This window comes from Juglans microcarpa x Juglans regia, chromosome 3D (genome assembly GCF_004785595.1).
Source record: "Juglans microcarpa x Juglans regia isolate MS1-56 chromosome 3D, Jm3101_v1.0, whole genome shotgun sequence".
Taxonomy (NCBI): domain Eukaryota; kingdom Viridiplantae; phylum Streptophyta; class Magnoliopsida; order Fagales; family Juglandaceae; genus Juglans; species Juglans microcarpa x Juglans regia.
The window spans coordinates 9,737,860-9,757,442 of NC_054598.1; the positions used below are offsets into that span (position 1 = coordinate 9,737,860).

General features: G+C 36.1%; 2 protein-coding genes across 8 annotated transcripts in view; one reads left to right on the forward strand and one right to left on the reverse strand.

Annotated features, from left to right (window-relative positions):
- The first annotated feature begins 86 nt into the window (after nucleotides 1-86).
- On the forward strand, nucleotides 87-1,037 carry LOC121254444 (putative RING-H2 finger protein ATL12). Its single transcript, XM_041154494.1, has one exon. The coding sequence runs from the start codon at nucleotides 314-316 to the stop codon at nucleotides 887-889; it is 576 nt and encodes a 191-aa protein (XP_041010428.1). The 5' UTR covers nucleotides 87-313; the 3' UTR covers nucleotides 890-1,037.
- Nucleotides 1,038-3,201: 2,164 nt separating this feature from the next.
- The window catches only part of LOC121254407 (importin-9), a 36,985-nt gene continuing 20,603 nt past the window's right edge, over nucleotides 3,202-19,583 (reverse strand). For 3 of the 7 annotated variants that reach the window (XR_005938629.1, XR_005938632.1, XR_005938633.1), the window contains 24 exons: nucleotides 19,508-19,576; nucleotides 18,645-18,720; nucleotides 16,050-16,180; nucleotides 15,783-15,842; nucleotides 15,544-15,613; nucleotides 15,395-15,459; nucleotides 15,258-15,319; nucleotides 15,058-15,181; nucleotides 14,927-14,984; nucleotides 14,665-14,777; nucleotides 12,717-12,803; nucleotides 12,565-12,627; nucleotides 12,328-12,423; nucleotides 12,138-12,247; nucleotides 10,729-10,918; nucleotides 10,188-10,302; nucleotides 5,510-5,622; nucleotides 5,349-5,426; nucleotides 4,727-4,795; nucleotides 4,483-4,614; nucleotides 4,308-4,364; nucleotides 4,136-4,216; nucleotides 3,836-4,005; nucleotides 3,547-3,746 (listed from right to left, as the gene is read on the reverse strand). Coding sequence is in view for 2 of the 7 variants with exons in the window: in XM_041154432.1 (XP_041010366.1) it covers nucleotides 3,955-4,005; nucleotides 4,136-4,216; nucleotides 4,308-4,364; nucleotides 4,483-4,614; nucleotides 4,727-4,795; nucleotides 5,349-5,426; nucleotides 5,510-5,622; nucleotides 10,188-10,302; nucleotides 10,729-10,918; nucleotides 12,138-12,247; nucleotides 12,328-12,423; nucleotides 12,565-12,627; nucleotides 12,717-12,803; nucleotides 14,665-14,777; nucleotides 14,927-14,984; nucleotides 15,058-15,181; nucleotides 15,258-15,319; nucleotides 15,395-15,459; nucleotides 15,544-15,613; nucleotides 15,783-15,842; nucleotides 16,050-16,180; nucleotides 18,645-18,720; nucleotides 19,508-19,576 (2,070 nt within the window). In the remaining 5 variants the exon portion in view is untranslated. Of the gene's footprint in view, nucleotides 3,485-3,546; nucleotides 4,006-4,135; nucleotides 4,217-4,307; nucleotides 4,365-4,482; nucleotides 4,615-4,726; nucleotides 4,796-5,348; nucleotides 5,427-5,509; nucleotides 5,623-7,060; nucleotides 7,868-10,081; nucleotides 10,303-10,728; nucleotides 10,919-12,137; nucleotides 12,248-12,327; nucleotides 12,424-12,564; nucleotides 12,628-12,716; nucleotides 12,804-14,664; nucleotides 14,778-14,926; nucleotides 14,985-15,057; nucleotides 15,182-15,257; nucleotides 15,320-15,394; nucleotides 15,460-15,543; nucleotides 15,614-15,782; nucleotides 15,843-16,049; nucleotides 16,181-18,644; nucleotides 18,721-19,507; nucleotides 19,577-19,583 lie in introns of those variants that run through there. The other 4 variants (XR_005938630.1, XR_005938631.1, XM_041154432.1 and 1 more) reach the window with 4 other exon arrangements.

A 19,583-nucleotide genomic window follows, 5' to 3' on the forward strand; every position in this document is an offset into this window, starting at 1 on the left:
ATTTAGAAGTAGTAACAGATCTGCTACCTAGTACCTAGCTAGCTAGTGCAGTTTGGTTTCCATGTTGTTGTCATGTTGATGTAACATTGATCCATTAAATTTTTCAAGGAAGAACATTACTCATGCTAGCTAGCTGTCGACGTGTTTGAACTCAGAACCACTATAACCAGGTCTGCCCGCCCACTGCTCTCGATCATCATCACTCTTCACCGCATTAATAATTCTCTGCTTGCTGGGACCCAAGCTACTGGCCGCCGGAGAGGGCGGGCATGCACTCCAACTCTTGTTTCATTTCCAGCCTAGCTCCTTTCTGATGGATCGATCTTCCATGATCCACTCAGAAAACTCAACTACTTTGCCAATTTCTTCTACTACTCATGTGATCTCACTCTTTTTCATTCTAATTGCCATCATGTTTGGTTTGTGTAAGCTTTTTTACAAGATAATTCGCTCCTCCATCATTTGGGATTTTGTGATCTTGCTTTACGATTCCTTCTCCAAAGGGTCGTACGAGCATGATGATGACATATTGGCAGATAGCAGCAGTAGTACTACTGCTCCAGAACCAGCGATCGGCGTTTACGAGTGGAAGCCGGCGGCGGCGGGCTCTACTAGGGAAGTAGAAGAAGAATGTGCAGTGTGTCTGAGCAAGATTGAAGAAGGAGAAGAGATGAGAGAGCTGAGATGCGAGCATCATTTTCACAGAGTTTGCTTAGACAGATGGATTGGATACAAGGGCGTAACCTGTCCCCTTTGTCGTGATTTCCTATTTCTGAGTCAAACTGTCTGCAGCACTGCTGAACTTGGGGTGGAACTGGAATTGCTGCATTTTAAATATTGTTGTTTGAGTTCTTCCGGTCACCGGCGCGAGACATGGTGGCTACGCTAGCTAGCTAACATGCAGCTGAATCATCGGAAAACCATGAATTGATGATCAAAAAGCATGCATGCATGCATGTAAAATATTCCTAATTGTCATATATTTTACCAATTAAGAATATTTATCCATAATAATAATATAATATTTCTGCCATATCCATTTTCAATTCTTATTTGTTTAATTGTTGTCCGACTTTATCGAAAAAATTTACCAAGCATCACGGCCAGCTGGTGCAGTTTCTTCTTCAAGAAACCATAATTTGCGAGATTATACTTATTAATCTCATATATATATATATATACACATAGATACATACATACATATATATATATATATATATATATATTGGGGCGCATGGGACATGACTTGCTAGTTTTCTTGCTATATATGTATTTAATTCATGCATGCCTTGCACAAAATTAAAATATGTAAATACAATTTGAATGTGGATAGAAATTAATATTTTCCAATCCATTTATAAATAAGACAAGTGTTCATTAAACATGTGATAAGTACTGTATATTTTTTCATAAAAGTATAACTTAAAATTGATGATACTGCAGTTATACCCAATTATATTGTCCTGATCTTACGATTACATGATTATCATGTATTTAATTAGAGATAATTTGTTCTCCGATTCAGAGGTTGTTTATGCGGTACTACGATCTTGCATGCATGCCGACAATATAGTACTAATAATTGCATGGGTTTGTTGAGTCGACCTATGGTCTGCATGGATCATCCATGTACATATCTTAGAAAATCCTCTCTGCTAGCTCATGTGACTACTGTACGTGCAGTGTTAGACACAGCTAGCTAGTTGATCATCTTGTAATTATAAGTACTACCCGATCGAAAATGTAGATGACTTCTAAATTCGATGGTCTTAGATGAATGCTAGCTCTTAATTTCTTATCACCTATACATTGTCTATACAAATTAAGGGATTTGTGTCCATTTTTTCATGAATATGCATGTATAGATGATAGATCTCGTGAGGAATTCTTTCGATAAAAAAAGAAAAAAAAAAAAAGGTGCATGGTTGTTGTATAATATTATTCCAACAATCCAACCTGATCTTAAAAAGGAAGACTCAATGGAATCTTCATAAAAAAAAAGTACTATATATAGCGTGTGTTTTGGAAAGGATGGAACACGACCTGGTCTACGCTCAATTAATCTTTAGAAGTCTTGTGGGGTGCATGGGGCCGATGGTGATGGCACACACCACCATGCATGCAGTCCCCCAACCCGTCCACAAGTTGATCTCTTTCCGCCAATTCATCATGACCGCGTGGTAAGTCTTCTTCATGTGGATCATGATCATTCTTCTCCCACGTACTACACGAGCATGTACGACAATAATAATAATAATAATAAACAAGAGAGAGAAGTCTCTTTTATATTGGATGAAGTAAAAAATTGGGTTCAAATTTATAATTTTTGTTTTGACATCATATATATATATATATTTAATCATCACGACTTGTTTTTAAAGTAATAGAAAAAAGTAAATTAAATTAGACTGCGATTGAATATTATGAGCTTCTGATCATCTTGAAATGAACATGATTTAATTTAATTGCAAAATTGTAGAACCAACCATATATATATGAGTAATAATTGAATATCTTTTAGCATTTTCCCGGCCTTATATATGTATGTATCTAGTCACAGCAACTAATTAATTAGTGTATTTCAAGTGATCAACAGAGAGAGAGAGAGAGAGAGAGAGAATATGTATATATATATATATATATATATATATGTAGTGTACTATTTTATCTCGTCATTTTGATGAGAAAATTGTTCTACATGATTCATTTTGTCTCAGTTCCTTAAAAGATTATAAAAAAAAAAAAGGTGGAAGTCGATTGAGTTGGGTACGATACTGCATGCTCTGAAAAGGGAAAAATGAAAAATAAAAAAAATGTATAATTGCACAGCATAGTAGCATGTGAGATTGGTACCCCCGAATTGGGTATATTTAAGACCAACGGGGAGAGAATAATTATAGCGTTTTCTCCGAATTTATGTCAAAAATTTAAGAAAAAAGACAATAAAATAATGAATCATGTAGAACATAATTGTTTGAAGAATTTATTATTTCATGTTCGATCTATTTCACACAAAAGTTTGAACGATTAGAAAGTGCTCCCACTTCGCACGTACATGTGTAATGAATTGGCTAATTAATGGTCACAACTGGTCTCGTTTGTTTTCACAGTTCATCTTAACTTATCTAATCATTATAATTTTTCTAAATTTCCACACTAAATAAAATAAACAATTCAACTTTTTAAGTCTCAAAACAAAAATAATATTAAAAAAATATATTCTATGCTTCGGAAAAAATAAAGAGAATCAAGGGGGTAAAAGGAAATGGGAGGATTGGATTTTTTAGGGGAGAGGCCAGAGTCTCCCTGTGCTCTATGGAGGGAGGAAGATTTCAGTAGGGGGACGGGATCTGGAAGGGACAAAAAAAAAAAAGAAATTCCAGACAAAAGGAGTTCCTCTTCTCATATCACTTCTTCGCTCATCATATCCAACCTAGTATTAAGAGTGAGGCTAGTCCTTCTCAAGCATGCAGCATCTTTGTTCCTTAGTTCATAATTATTCTTACTCAGAAAAAAGTAAAAAATAAAACAACACAAAACCATAACTTAAAACGTATGAAAAAATGTGTACATTGATACATCTAGATTATATAAGCAAAAGCAGGTCTTATTAGAGATAGAACCCAGCACACTTGTATTTCCTTGACCACACTCACTCCTCTATGGCTTGGAATAATGAAAGCCCTACCAGATATAAGAACTATTTCTCAATAATAATGGCAACAAAATTTTCAATTAGGGTATACCTGTAAGAAATTACATTTTCTCAATTACCACTCAACACTGACGCTAAATCCAAAAATTGCAAAAACTACAGGAAAATAAAACCTCATACTTTACAAACTCAACCTTTAGCCTTTCATCCCTTGCAACTGCAAGAAATTTTTTTCCTTCTTTTCAATCAACCAATGAATGGAACAGCACCCAAAAATCCAGGCATACCAAATAAAGACCTTAGCGATTCAGTACCATCTGAATAGCATCCCTTTCAGACTGCGTCAAATTCTGTAGTATTGAAGGGAAAAAAAAAAGACCACATATTTTAAGTTAGTTATATACAAGAACACAACATTGGAAAGGAGGGGACTTCAGAGTGATAGTTGTTTGCCACTGCTCGAGTGACAATTTAAAGCACCTGGCAAAGTTTCTCAAACAGCTGTCTGTCATGCTGACAAAAATTCACAAAGAAATCTCCAAGATAGCGAGCCAGATTGATCTGTGAGGTGCAATTGAGTAGTTGAAAACATTTGAAATGCTTAACCTTGATAATATTTAAAAAAGACAGAAACATAGAATATATAGACCACCTGATTAAGGGGATCCACGACTCTTAGTTGGTCATCTTCATAGTCATCGTCTTGATCCTGTAAATGTTCAAGCAATTTAACCGGAAATACCAGAAAAATATATATAAATCAAAACAAGGAGAGAAAATTTACACATATATTGGACAACAGGAAAGTTATCCAGTTCCTTTCAAACCTTGTTAAATACTTTTTCTATTGCTTCAAGATGTCCGTATGTTGGCCTACCGGATGATGTAGTACACAGTGAATCAAACAAATCTTTATCAGTTTCTATATCCTCAGTTTGAACCTCTTCCCAGTCACTATCCTGATACACAATTGGTTCAAACCTTTTAGCTCCAAGTTATAATCTGGACCTAAACAACTTACCCAAAAAAAAAAGAGAGACCTGGACCTAGACATCAGATTATAAAACTTACCACCTCATCATCATCTGCCAAATCTTGTTCTTGGATTTCAACTAATACATCTGCCAACAGCGCCAACATCTGCATCACCAAGGGAAAAGGGGAAAAGGATTTGCAAGGTTGTTCAATTTGAACACGTCATTTCTGATATAGAAAGGGAAAATGTTGGCAAACAGAGGACAGTCTTTCAGCATAGAATGAGAGAATTTTTGTACAATAAACTGTATAACAAACTTCTTTTTCCTGATGACATGGAATCTCACCAAGGGTGGGGGGGCTTCGAACCCACCCACATTAGGGAGTAAGCTCCAAATATGCAACCCCACCCTCAAAACAATGTATCACATAATCCAAAGGAAGTTCTAGTGTAGAATCAAACCCAAGATATCTGAATTTACAGCTCATCCCAACCCACCCAATGACCACCAGCTGCACCCTGACTGGTATATCAAGAGTAGTTCTAATGATGTTCAGAAGCAATAAGAATGGAAATAGAAAGTACCACCTTCAATATTTCCCCAGAAGACTATTCATCTGGCTTAGAAAAGCAAACATGTCTTGGACCATGGGCCAGCAAAAAGATTCTGTACATCCAAAAATCATTTTCAAGAGATGAAATGCAATGTAGAAATACCTTTGCAGGAAGTGGCACCACCGTCCACTGATCTGGAGCAAATTTAGCTCTGGAGCGCGTGGTTATTCCGGGAGCAGTCTTTTCCAAAAAATACAAATGAATTTTTAAAAAATGAACAGAGCACATCCGAAATGGAAATGCATTTAAAATTATATGCAGACCTTAATTAGATGGTGTTGGACATTGATTTTGGCTAATTCAACATGCCTGGTACTAAGCAACAATGCCAAAGCACTGGTAGTCACTTTAATTTGGTAGGCCCCCTGAATCTCACCTGCACTCAAGTAGAAATTGGTATAGATGATAATTTTAATCGACTTGTATCCTCTAGCAAGCTTTTGGCCAATCGTCATTGTGGTTCATAGTGAAATTGACCCATTTGAGTAGTGCTTTAGTAAAGGCTATATGAAAGCAACAAATTATCAAAGCTGCCTATAAGACTAGTTGATTCATTTAGTTAATTTTTTTAAACTAATAAATTTTAAGCCCGTATTATAAGTTCAATGCAAATAAGGAAGTTCTGAAAGTATGCACATTATAAGCATGCGTGTAGAATTTAAACCCTGGCACATGACAAATGCAAGATGGAGTGTCTCTGGGTACATCATTGCTGTTGTGCAGTAATGCAGCTGTTTTCCATCTGCCTGTGCATTTGAGACAAATCATCACCAAATTATCATTCAAGATATTTGCATCTGACTGGAGCTTTAAGGCTTTTAACCATCTTCTACTTTGAAATGATTTCAAATATCTCCAGGCATTCACATCCAAGTTTCAATTGGTATGGAAATCTCCCTTCCTGACGATATGGAGGATGAGGGTGTGGAAGTCTCTGCAGAATATCTACAAGCAGTCGACTAAAGTGCATCCTTATTTGTTGTGGCTTTCAGCATAACATTAAAAACAGCGATTGGCGGTCCTTTCCGTGGTCTAGCCGTGGAAGATGGGCCAGACCATGTTAACTCCATTGACGCTTTTTTTGTGTTTATGTTTGTGTTGTATTTGATTGTAACAAGATGTTTTGTCGGGCTTTCTACCCCCTTATTTTGTATCTTCCTTTTTTCAGCTTAATGAAGATCTTATTCATTACAAAAAAAAAAAAAAAAAGTTTCAATTGGCATAAGACATGTAAGTTTTCATAAGATCAAGTGTAAGATAAGCTTAGAATAGTTAATCAGATGACCATTTAGATGTATAGTATCAATGCGATTTATAGGTGAATGTGCAAGCCACGGAGCTAAGCATGGTTCAACATAGTATGCTAGAATACTATTAGTAGCTCCCCTTGCGGCCGCGGGATGTGGGCCCAGTGCACAACCTTACACACAGGGTTAAGTGTATGGGCCAGTATGATAAGTCAGATAAGCCCAAAATAAATCATGCATGTCATAGCATACATATGAATAATAATAATTTTAAATTCTCAGCATTAAATATTTTATGAAAAACCTTATGTTAAGTATGTTTACGTTATGATGAGTTTCTTATTGAGTCATAGACTCATTTTAATTGTTTTATGTTTTTAAATCACCTCAGGTCTGAATATTTATGAAGGTATAGCAGCAGGAAGGCGTGACAATGGCCTAGACAATGAACAGAGATTTTAAGTTATTATTTTTTTATGGCACGGTCTTTGAGAAATTTTAATAAATACTTCCGCGCACTCTCATTTATGATTTCAGTACTTTAACTCAAAACGACTCTATTTATTATAAAGAATCTTTGTACTTGGCGCTTCCTTTAAAAAAAAAACAAATATATTTTTAAGTCAGGATTATAGTAGCACTCCGGCTCTCATGATTTTCTAAAAAAAAAAATGCCTTTCTTTACTGTGGGGAGCGGGGTATTACATATGCTCCCTCCAAGTCTTAAGGTTCGAACTCCTTGGGTGCAAACAATTTCTAGGGGCCATTGGACTTGGGGGAATTTCCCTTAAGTGCACCTAGGGTAATTCAAGAGAAAATTCCTTACCGAGGGTCTATGTACCCCGAGATTAGTCGGGGCTTTGTTCCCATATACCCAGTGCCAATAAAAAAAAAAAAAAAAAGTATATGTAATAATGTCTTACTAATTACCTCATCCTTTTCATCAGCCATGCACAATGAAATGCCTATGGTTCTTGTTTAAATATATTAGCGGTAAAACATAAGGCTGTCAAGTATGTCGGGTCAGGTCATTTGGGTTTGGGTCATTTTTTAGTCAGCCCCCGCACAATCATTTCACAGGTTGACCTGACCCACCCCTTTTGACACATTTATTTATTCAGGTCGAACCTGACATGACCTGTTTGACCAGTTTGAAAATAAAAACCAAAAAAAAAAAAAAAAAAAGGAAATATGAGAAATATGAGAATTTTTCAATTTAAAATTCAATATCTAATTAAAAATATATAGTAGGTCAATCGGGTCACGGGTTGACCTGACTGACTGGTGACTTGACTAACTCGAAATGACACTAATAACCATTTTCTTTTTTGCTAATTGGGTCAACTGTTTTTCTAACACAAGGCATTATGAAACCTAAGACTGTTCATCCGGGCCGGATTTTTTTCCGGCCCGGTCCGAAACCCGGATAACAGGATTCCGAGTACGGGTTCCGGCCCGGGTATGCATGATTAAAACCCGTTTCATCCAGCCCGGGTACCGGATTTAAAATCCGGAACTCGGATTTAAACCCGGTACCCGGGTTTTTTTTGTAAAACCCACGTATTGAATCAGTACTCGTTTAGATCTCTCTCTCTCTCTCTCTCTCTCTGCAACTTGCGCCAATGTCCTCTCTCACTCTCACGCCGAAACCCTAGCCTCCTCTGCCTTCATCACCTCCGTTGCTCCGTCGTCTCCATCTCTCTCTCTCTCTCTCTCTCTCTCTCTCTCTCTCTCGTCGTCAGGGTCCCATTCCGCAACCAGGTGAGGAAAATTTCGGTATTTTCTGTCATGGGTTTGAGTTTTGGACTGTTAAGTGCCGAAACCCTAGCCTTCCTCTGCCGAGTGCCGAAACCCTAATACTCTTAGATCTAAGACGTGGCTTTGAGTTGTTTTTGCTTTTTTGTTCTAGATCTACTCTTAGATTTGATCCCATAATTTGCATTATATTTTCTATTTATTTGTAGATCTTAGAATCCTTGATGTGCTCTGATATCTGGGTTGTTTTTTTTTATTTTGGGTTGTTTTTTGACTCGTGGAGATCTGGTATATGACTTTGATGTTCTTAGAAAATCAGTTTCTTGCATTATTTCGTGGAGATCTGCTCTTCAAACAAAAAAACATAGTTTAAGAAGATAATAATATGGGTTTTTTTTAGGGTTTTCAGCGCTAGCATTTTTCTGGTTGAATAAAGTATCTCCTTCACATAGGTGCTTGTTCTGTTTTTTGAATTTACGAGTGTTTGATAAAATGGTAGTCTTTATGTAAATAAAACAAATCATTTAAGATCAAGTAGACAGCTATGCTCGTAAATAGATATACAAGGATATTAGCAGACAATGTATATCTAATGTGTTCCCTTTTCCTCTGCGATTTGATTTGGTGGGGGTTATTGGTTCTGCTTCAGATCCTGATGGTAAGCCTTCACAAAAACACTTTATGTTTGTTTAGAAAATTACATTAATTAGCTCCAAACTTAATTACACATTTTTGTTTAATTTAATTGCAAACATCCTTAAAAACTTATTCAGTTCTTTCATCTGGTGCTGTTCTAATTAAATGTCACCATGCATTGAGCAGGTGATTTTTGAGGTATGCATGCATGTCTAGCCCAATTGATTTGCTACAAACAGGGGTCTGTTTGGTTCTATCCCTCCATGAGTCATTAATTAGTTGATTGCTAGCCCTAATTTCTAGAAGGATTAATTATACATCATCCCTAATTTCTTGCATACACAGTAATATTGTGGAATATTATGAGTAATTTTGCATCAACACAGTAATATTGTTTGTGCTTTTTTTGTTTTTGCTCAAAGGTAAACACATGAAGGCAGAAGATTTCATATTGCTTAAGCCTTTGAGATGGAGTTTGTGGGATGTTGTGGGGTTACAAGCTATTTATTTTTACTGATTTCCATGTCAATACTTGATCATTGAGCTGCTTTTATATATTGTGTCTACTGTCAATAGCTTGTGTTTGGTGTTCCTTTCCATGGTTTGTGTTTTTCTCTGTTGAAATACATTCTTACTCTTCAGTTTGGGTGGCTGTAGGGAATATACTAGGAATTCAATGTAGCGGTTGTCTTCAATTGGGTGGCTACATCGAATAGGCTTGAAGTTTTATTTGGTGTGATTAAATCACATGGAAGACTATGTTATTGATATGTAACTCATATCTTGTAATTTTATATTTTGTAAAAATGTAATATGTAGTGGATTGCATGCATTTTAGTTTTTTATTTTTATATATTTTATTATTCTGCACAATGTTAGTATTATGCTTTTAACATTACCTCTTAGAAAAAAATTTCACATAATATAAGCTTTTATAAAAAAAAAAAAAATTATGATTTTCAACATGGATTATTCTTGAAAAATCTTTAATATGGTATAGGTTTTTATTAAAATAAAATTATCCTTTTAAATACAGGCTTTTATAAAAAAAAAAATACACTTTTAAAAAATTATGAAAAACAGACTAATTTAAAAAAAAAAAAAAAAAAAGGGGGTTTCAACCCGGAACCCGGAACCCAGAATCCGGGTTTTATGGGATTCCCGGGTCGGAACCCGGATGAACAGTCCTAATGAAACCCATTCTAAACGACACATTCATCATCAAAGCCTCATTATATATGTGATTACTCAGTGTCGCTTGAATACATTGCTGAAAAAAGACCAAGGCATAAGGTGTACTTACCTTGCTGCTTCGTCCATTCTGACATTACATAAGCAAAGGAATTATCATAGCCTTCAGCTGGGATGCTGACCAGCAAATCAATAAATTGCTCAACATTTGGGGAACTCATATGAACCTGCATTTTAAAGGAAGAAAATATTCCAAACTCAATCCATAGAAAATATGAGGGGGCGCCTAACTTCTCAACCACACAAGTAATCAGGCAATGTTGAGGAAATTTGACAAGCACTCCACTGATAAGGTAGAAACCTCAAAATATAAGAGTGGAACCAAATTTCAGCAACTTTAAAAACCAGTACAGCAAAGAATGGATGCGAATAGCAAGGAATTTCAGTTTTAGAGTTCTCTCATGAAAATTGTTTTTTTTTTTCCTCCAATGGGCTTTGAGCTATACATGCAAGTACCAGAGAATAATATGTGTGAAACAATTCAAAAAGAAAATAGTTACAAGGTTCGGTCATTCTAAACAACATCAGCAGATAAAGCTAAAAAAAAGGTGCCAAAATAACTCATAATGAAGCTAAAAGATAAAGGACATTACTAATCTAGCGAAAATAAGTAGCAATGAACTTCTCAATCCCACTATTTGAACAGATTGCATTCGTCTAACAAGAGCAGCAACCAGGTTTCGAATATGCTGTGACATTTCAGATGACAGATGCAGTATAAGCTGCAGAATGTAGGTCCCAACGAAAAGAGAACCAGAGCTTTCCAATTCAGGGTCTAGAAGCCTGCATGCGAATTTACCAAATATCAGCATCCACAAATCAGTATCTATAAGAATATTTTTAAGTATTTTTTATAGGTAATGAGAATATTATAAATATTGATAACCATAAATGATCAGGTACATGAATACTGAAGTTAGAACTAAGAATATAAAATAAATAAAAAATAAACCACAACAATCATTTTAGAAAGAACACAACCCAAAACTACTCCATCACTTCACCAAGAAAGATATATTATATCCTTTCCTGTTTCAGATATTCCAACTCTCACTCCACATAGAATAATACTAACTCCTGAATGAGCAATGAAGAACCCCGGTTACTAGAAAGATCAGCATTCAGCAAAAGAGGAGAAGTAATGGGATGGAAAATCTCAATATTTCACTTCGCAAATGATTAAAAAAGAACGCATTGAAGGGGAAAACTAGAGGTAATCAATACGTTTACCTATTAAAAAAAATGAGGTAATCAATACATTTATTTTCACAACTCAAAATCAAACATGAGCACACCAAATGCTATAAGAATACAGAAATGGTTCGACAAATAATTGCAAAGCTTGAGCCATTTTAGGGCCCCTAACACAAGTGATTATGAATAAATTATCGAATCTGGGATCGGCTTGCTTTTTTAAAATCTTTTTAGATTATCCTGTAATGCTAGAATATTCTAGACAGAGCTTTTTTGTAATTTTAAGATATTCAATGATATAAACGCGCATATAACTCTTCCAATCTACCACCACATTCTTAAATACACCACCGAACTTTAGATTGCTGCATCTCATTCCTAATTAAAGTTTCAATTTAAACTTGCTCCCTTTGTCTAAACCAACAATTAAGTCGGAGCCACATAGGAAAACTCACATGATTTCATCCCTCACATTTCATCCCTAGTGCACCTTACACTCCACCACAACACAGAGAAAGCAAAAACCAAAATCATATCCCTAAAGTTAATCATATCCCTAAAGTTACATTTATATTGCAACTAAACTAAAACATAAAAGCTTTCAGATGCGGATAATTAATTATGACCGAAATTATCTAAATTCTGCTAGTCAATTAGAAAAGCTTTTTCTGTTTCTTCAAGGTAGTGCAGCACAATTTTTAAAAATTTCTACAAAGTTAAGCAAGAGGTTATAAGCTTTACAGTAGGATTAATAAAAAAAAAAAAAAAAAGAAAAAAAAAAAAAAAAAGCAAACTAGTAGCTTACTACCTTGAAGCTGCATCGAGTAAACTTCTCATCGTAAATCCAGAATCACCACCCCAAGTGATCATTTCTTGTCTTCCCCCAGATACAAAAGCAGCCAAACATTCAGTTGCATTCTGGCCAATATAGATGCAGCATAGGAGTCATTCCAACATTTTACAAAAGGAAAATGAAGAACCAAGAAAATTTAGACAACCTGCATTTCACTGTGATCATCACTTTGAAGAACTATCCGGACAACAGCTCCAAAACAGACACCATAGATGGCTTTCACTACATCACTAGGAGAATCCTGTACAATACCATCATGAAGATAGTTAGCAAAATCTGCGAATGCTATTATGCCAAGATTATATTACCATTTTAAATTCAAATGCTAGAAATCTAATCGTGAAAGGAAATAAACTAAACTATCTTGCCATACATAACTTGCCTTCAAGAGCATAGTCATCAGATCCAGTGACCCCGCTATTAATCCATCAGGCTGTTGTTGGGGCTGACAGTAACAAAAAGTATGCATAAGAAACAGATACCTTAACAAAAGTTGCACAAGCAGAAAACAATTTGAATTGAGATAACTCTTACAAGCCGTACTTTGTCTAAAATTGGCCCAATATATGGCAAGACTCGGGATACCAGTGGATGTATACAACCAGAAGAATTTTTTAATGCCTGGGGAAAAAAATTAAAATTAAAAGAAGAAAATATACAATTCATAGTTAACAAAACTCCTTTAATAAGCTTTTTCTAAGTTGTACTGGCAAAAATGGCCAACATAAATTAGCATGGTGAAAATTAGACAGACTCCATGTCCAAATTTTATACAAAACTGTCGTTGCAGTTGAGTCTCAGCTGGTTTACGATCCAAAAAAACACTTGGAAAAGGTAGAAACTTAATTAACAAAACCAAGCTTTTTAGGACTATACTTGGAAGCATCAAGCAGCACATCATATATTTAGAAAAGCAAGGTACAAATGAAAAGTGGTGAGAAATGGTGCAGCTCTATAAATTCAATTAGCCTATCTTAAAAAAACACTGGCCCAACTAGCTTCAGTTTTTATACACTGTCAGCTACACACATTGTCAAACATTACAGCTCTGCTTAGAATGGCCCAGTAAACTCTTTACTATATATTTTTTTGTGTTTCATGTCTCCTGAACTGTCTTCCCTAAACTCCATTGTCAACATGGGGTAAAAGATTGACCTAAAGCTGTGAGGGTTCTATCTCTTCCTTTTATTCTCTTTTTAATAAGGGGTTGGGGATATGGGGCCTCAATCCCCGGACATCTCCCATGACAGAGGCAATAAATACCATAAGGCAGTAGGATCATTGTCAACTCTTCCTTCTATTCTTAAATGTAATGGTGGAAAAATTTACGACTGAATGATTGTAAAGTTGTATCTCCGAAAAGTTCCATATGCCACCTAGCCTCTCTATATACTGAAATAAGCCTTAATCCAACTGACTAGGGTCAATTACATGTATCCCTTATTCCAGCCAGCCTACTTAAGGGTCCTGCACCGAGTAATCACTCTAAGAACTGCCTTCCCTTGTAATTTTCACCCACAACAATTCTGTCTCCATTTTGCCTATTATGCATATTTTCATTATTAGTTACTCTCTTGTCCTATCAAGTGGTAAAGGCCTTGAGCTTGGGGTTATGCTCCCCCCAGGTCTAAGGTTCAAATCCCCTTGAGTGCAAACAATCTCTAGGGACCACTGGGGCATTTTCTCCTTGAATTACCCGAGGTGCACTTGGGAGAAACTCCTTGCTGAGGGCCTGTGTACACCCGGGATTAATCGGGACGCGGTTCCTGGACACCCGGTGCCAATAAAAAAAAAACATTATAGGCCTTTGTTGCACACCCACAAAATGCACGTGTTCATGTATTTATTTTTTTAAACTCCCTGTGATTAATAGGTACAGAATGTCGACAGACACTGAACCTTTATTTATGTTTACTTTTTTTTTATATATAAGTTTTTTTTTTTTTTTTATCAGTAAAAACATATGTAAACAGAGGGATCAGATTATATTGATATGCATAGGCATAGCCCAAGTACACAAGATGGTATACAAAAGGTCACACCTAGTTAGAGAGAAGTAATAGAAACAAGAAAAGCACGAAAATGTGAAGCTTTTGATATGTTTACTTGTGGCCTTATGATATCAACTAAGGCTATGGTCATAGAATGTGAAGCTTTTGATAAAAGGTTCACCACCCATAACTAATAAAGATAGGAATTATATATCCCAGTATCCAATTAGAACCAATATAATTTTTTATAGGTAATTATAAGCAATATACATTCTGAAACAAAGCATGAAATCATTGAAAGGAGAAAACTCCAGGTCAAAATGCAACCAAAAAGTATTCACTCGTGAATTTTTTTCTTCTAATCTCAATGACTGATAGTTACAGAAATACTAAAAGAATTACAAGGGAAATATAGCAAGCATGATCAGTCACAATGCACATATGTATCTCAATCTATCATGATAATCATCAACAATGCTCGACATTCTTACCTCCAGAACATCAAGTGCATCAATGCTGATAAAAGGATCTGAGACATGCAACGCCCACACATTAAGGATTACAGGAGAGATGATGGGCTCCATGGATGCTGATGATTCATTGTCTAGATAAGGACAACACAGAGCATGTAGATAAGTAACCAGCACAAAAATGAGAACTAATTACACCAGCCCAAGATAAAAATGTGATGTTCACTATGGACTTCAATAGAATTCCTACAATTATGTTTAAAACCACTGTGCTTAAACCCACCTGCCCTAATTGCAGCTTGCAGTGTTTCAAGCACCAGGTGCAAGGTCTCATCAGATGCCTGAAAAGCAGAATTAGAACAGCTAGCGAATAGAGCTTCTATAGTACCCAATGACATGATGGAAGTACATTACTTGGTTAAGAAGATCAACAAGTGATGAAAATAAACCCATCATTTGGGGTCGAATCGTTTCTTTGTTTGCTTCAGGTAGAAGCTGGGAAAGTGCCCGGCAGGCACCTACTTTTACAGGTGGAGGCCTGTTCACAGAACACTGTCAGCATGCCTTTATTCCACTTGCAATTATTAAATATATAATACAGTAGGCATGCTTACACATCCATGCGAATTGCCCTGATAGCAGCATTGAGTAACTGCTCAAGAACTCCATGACTGATCTGCAAAAAATCAGAAATTTTAGAAGAATTTTCTAAAAGACATGACCTAAAGGTAAGGGAGTATTGACTAGTTACCACAGAGGTGAACTTAGCAATTGACGTAAAAATACGAGCATAAAGAAAGGGACATTCATGTACCCCTGCACAAACAAAACAATAGTAACAAATTGTGTTCAGCGATGAAAAATTTGAATCCACTATAGGGAGAGGAAGAGAGAGTTCACCAATCCCAATGTCTTCGGTGATTATTTGCTCCAAAAGGTTTCCTACATCAACTCTTGTCATTTCCAACACCTGAATAGTATAATAAATTTATTAAATAAATTTACCAAGCAGATCCCATGGAGAAAAGAAGTTGCATGTATTAAAAAATAAAAGATTATTGCTGGACACCATCCACACCTGAACAAAACCAGAGCACAAAACTAGCCTTGTGATGGAGGATAACATAAAAAGCACAAACCTGTAATTCGACCAGTTGTTCGGAAACAGATGCCAGCGCAAATAGAGTAGCCTCCCTTATCTGTGAAATTCAACATGCAAAGTTAAGAGAGAATACTATAATGGACATAAGAAAGTACAAGAACACACAGAAAAGGTGGCTCTTTTAAAAAGCGATTGAAAGATAATTTCTTTCTTCTTTTTCTTTACAACTAATCAATACGATTAAAAGATAATTTCATAACCGTTAATATGCGCATATGCACACACAAACACATTTTATTCTTACCCTCCACCAAACCGTAGAACCAGCAGCTTTTTGTTGTTGAGACTCGTTAAATCGCTTTTTTGCCGCATCCATAATTGCATCTATTCCTTCTCCACCACAAGTATTAACAATCTCTTCGAGTAAAAGTGATCCTGCAATAAGTAATTTTACTTTTTATTTTTGATGAGTACTAGAAATTTTATTTTTGATAAGTAATTTTATACAGGCACAACTACAAGAAATTTTCATAAAACAATTAAAAATCTTCGCATTGTCAGAAGCTTTTTTTTATAATTAATAAGAAATTTTATTACCAAGAATAGGTACAGCCCAAGTACAAAGGATGTATACAAAGGAAATACCTATTACACTCTAGAAAGCAGGAATAAGGCTAATACAGATTCAGTACATTATCATCATTCCTTACAAAAATCTTAGCCCACAAACACAAAGTAAAAAAGAAAAAATTCCGAAGTTCACCCAAAGAACGCTCTGTCTTCAAAACATCTCCCATTCCTTTCCAGCCAAAGACACCAAATTAAACACAAAGGAATTATTTTCCATCTGGCAGCTACACTTTGCCTTCCCTCAAAACCTCGCCAACATGCAAGAAGATCCACAACTTCCTTAGGCATCAGCCAATATATACCTATCCTACTAAAAACCCATTCTACAGTCTTTGCCACCTCACAATGAAGAAAGAGATGATTTACAGATTCACCATCCTTATTGCACATGACACACCAATCAGCTATACACAAACCATGTTTTCTAAGGTTATCCGTGGTCAATACTCTCCCTAGAGCAACCACCCAGCTGAAGAGTGCCACCTTAGTAGATACCTTCACTCTCCTAATACTTTTCCAAGGGAATACACAGCCAGACTGACATGTAAGCGCCTTATAAAAAGAACTAACTGAAAACCTGGAATTTCCAGCATGGTCCCACATTAAACTGTCCTCTCTTCCCTGCATCACTCTTGAACTATAAATTCTTCCCAAAAAATCAGAAACAACATTCACTTCCCAATCATTTGCCTCTCTAATAAAATCAACATTCCACAGAATATTATTATCCGTACATTGGAGATAATCTGCCACAGCAGCATTTTGATCCCTTGCAATCCTATAAAGAGAGGGAAAATCTTTTTTAAGAGCTGATTCCCCACATCAAATGTCATGCCAAAAAAGAATTCTCTTCCCTTCCCCCACCTTAAATAAAAAGAATTCTCTTCCCTTCCCCTACCTTAAATGTAAAATGTTTTGAAAACTTCCCCCAACCATTCCAAATGAACCTCCATAAACTCCCCCCAACCATTCGCATTGTTAGAAGCTACCAGCCTACCACCATAACTTTTTTCTTAAGTTATACGAACACTGGAAAGCGCAAAAGGAAGAATCCAAGTAAAATGAGATTTGTACAAGAAATTCATCTAGCTAAAAAGAGAAAAATATACAACAAACGCATGGAAATTAAGGCCATTATAATCTATAGAAGCTATCCAAGAATAGTGTTGAAAAGGAAAGTCTTGAGCTACTTTATCCTCCATTTGCAGTCCTCGGAATTTACACCATTCATTTTTATCCAAATACACCATATGAGGCATCTCGGAACCATTTTCCGCACGATTAAAATTTGTGGGCTACCACTTAACTCTCTCCAAGAGTTAAAAAGGGTCCACTACGCTTCAAACCATGACCCAAGCTACAACCCACCCAACTGAAAAGACCATTCCACAAAGCAATAGCCACCTCGCAATGCAGTAGAAGGTGATCCACTGACTCTCCACTTCTCTTATGCATTCAACGCCACTGTGGGTACAGACACCACACCACTAGATTTAGGGACATCAGATTGACAGTTTCAATGAAGCAGAACATCAATCAGATAGAAGTGTGATCTTCACATTCCTGCCAAGAGGCATGTGGATCTCAGGAGCTGTTGTGCCTTCAAACCTACCAGTCCCAAAGTTACATGGGCCATTTCATTTGGTTCACTGACCTCAGATCTACCAGATTCAACCATCATCACCCCTCTTACCAGCACATGAGGTATACAAGCTGCTACATCAGCGCCACCCAACGTCCAATTGGTCTGATTTCACCTATCTCCCTATCTTATAGTTTTCCTCTAAGACTGATGTTGACATACTTCTCTATCTAAGGCGAATAAAGTGAATGTCTCCAACAGCAGTCCCACTACAACCTAAAAAACACACCCCTTTTTGTTGTGGTGCCCAACCATAGCAAGCAAATCAAAATAATCCAAAACAATCCATCCCACTAAAGCCAAAAAAATACAAGTGAAGCATTTTTGTAATGAGTTTTATGTTGGGGCCACCGCCCACTCTTTTTCCTCTATTAATAAAATTAAAAACATAAAAAGCCATCTTTTGTTCTAAATGTCCTTGACATTTATCTTTGAAATAATGTCTAGTCAGCATGTTTCGTTTTCAAGATAATTCTACATTCTTCATGATTTCAACATGTCATGATAGCTTCTACTATCTTCTCAAAGTTTGCTTTTATCGTGTTTCCATTTCCAAAATGATTACAACAATATGTGTGTGCATGTGGGTTTAGAACAATGAAGTAACAACAGGAATACTTGTCATACCAGAAACACGACAGCTATAAGTGACATCATCCTCATCAGCAACAAATTGGTTAGCATCCACGGACCAAGTATGCACCTAAAGAAAAGTTATTTTTGGGGGACATAAATATATATTAATAAAAAGAATGCCCTAGTTGAACATTTTAAGTAACAGTAACACAGATGGATGCAAAGATTTAACTGGATGAATAAAAAACAAAACACATCTTTAGTCCAAAGTGGTAGAACATCACATGATGAATCTTCCTCTTACTAAAAGTATTATTGTTGCTATTGACATCTAGAATGACACTATTTTTGTGCTTCTATCAGCTATGGGTTCAAAAGACGAGCCTATGTTGGACCGTATGATTAGATCCACAAGTATTCCACTATTTCTTCAAATTAGTCCCCCGGGATTAGTCAAGACGCTGTTACTGGACACCCGGTTCCAATCAAAAAAAAAATTCTTCAACTTAGTAAAGTTACACCATCTTTTTTTTTTTTTTTTTTTTGGTAAGTAGTAAAGTTACACCATCTTTTAATATAAACTTAAAGATGTATGCAATCAGGTCATTAACTAAAAACTTTCAATTAGTATTTCAGCACAAAAGCATTCATTGCAGATCACTCGTAATATGAAGCCCTAAAACTAGCCACGTTATGGCACCCCAAAATTCATCTTGTAACTGCCACAGACAGAGGGCCATGAGTATGGATATATGGGTAACATGAGGAGATCATATAGGGCATACTCTGTTTTCTTATGTTGGAGTACATAGTGTTTTGCAATATGAATCTGAACAGACCTAAACCACGGTGCGAATTCAAAATAATTACAAGTTTATGGAAATCTGTGTTATTATGACAAACTCCAAAATTACCTGCTGTTCTGTCATTTGCAGAAAAGCAATAGTGTGATACACCACCTCATTGACGCTATTTGCAACAACCTACATG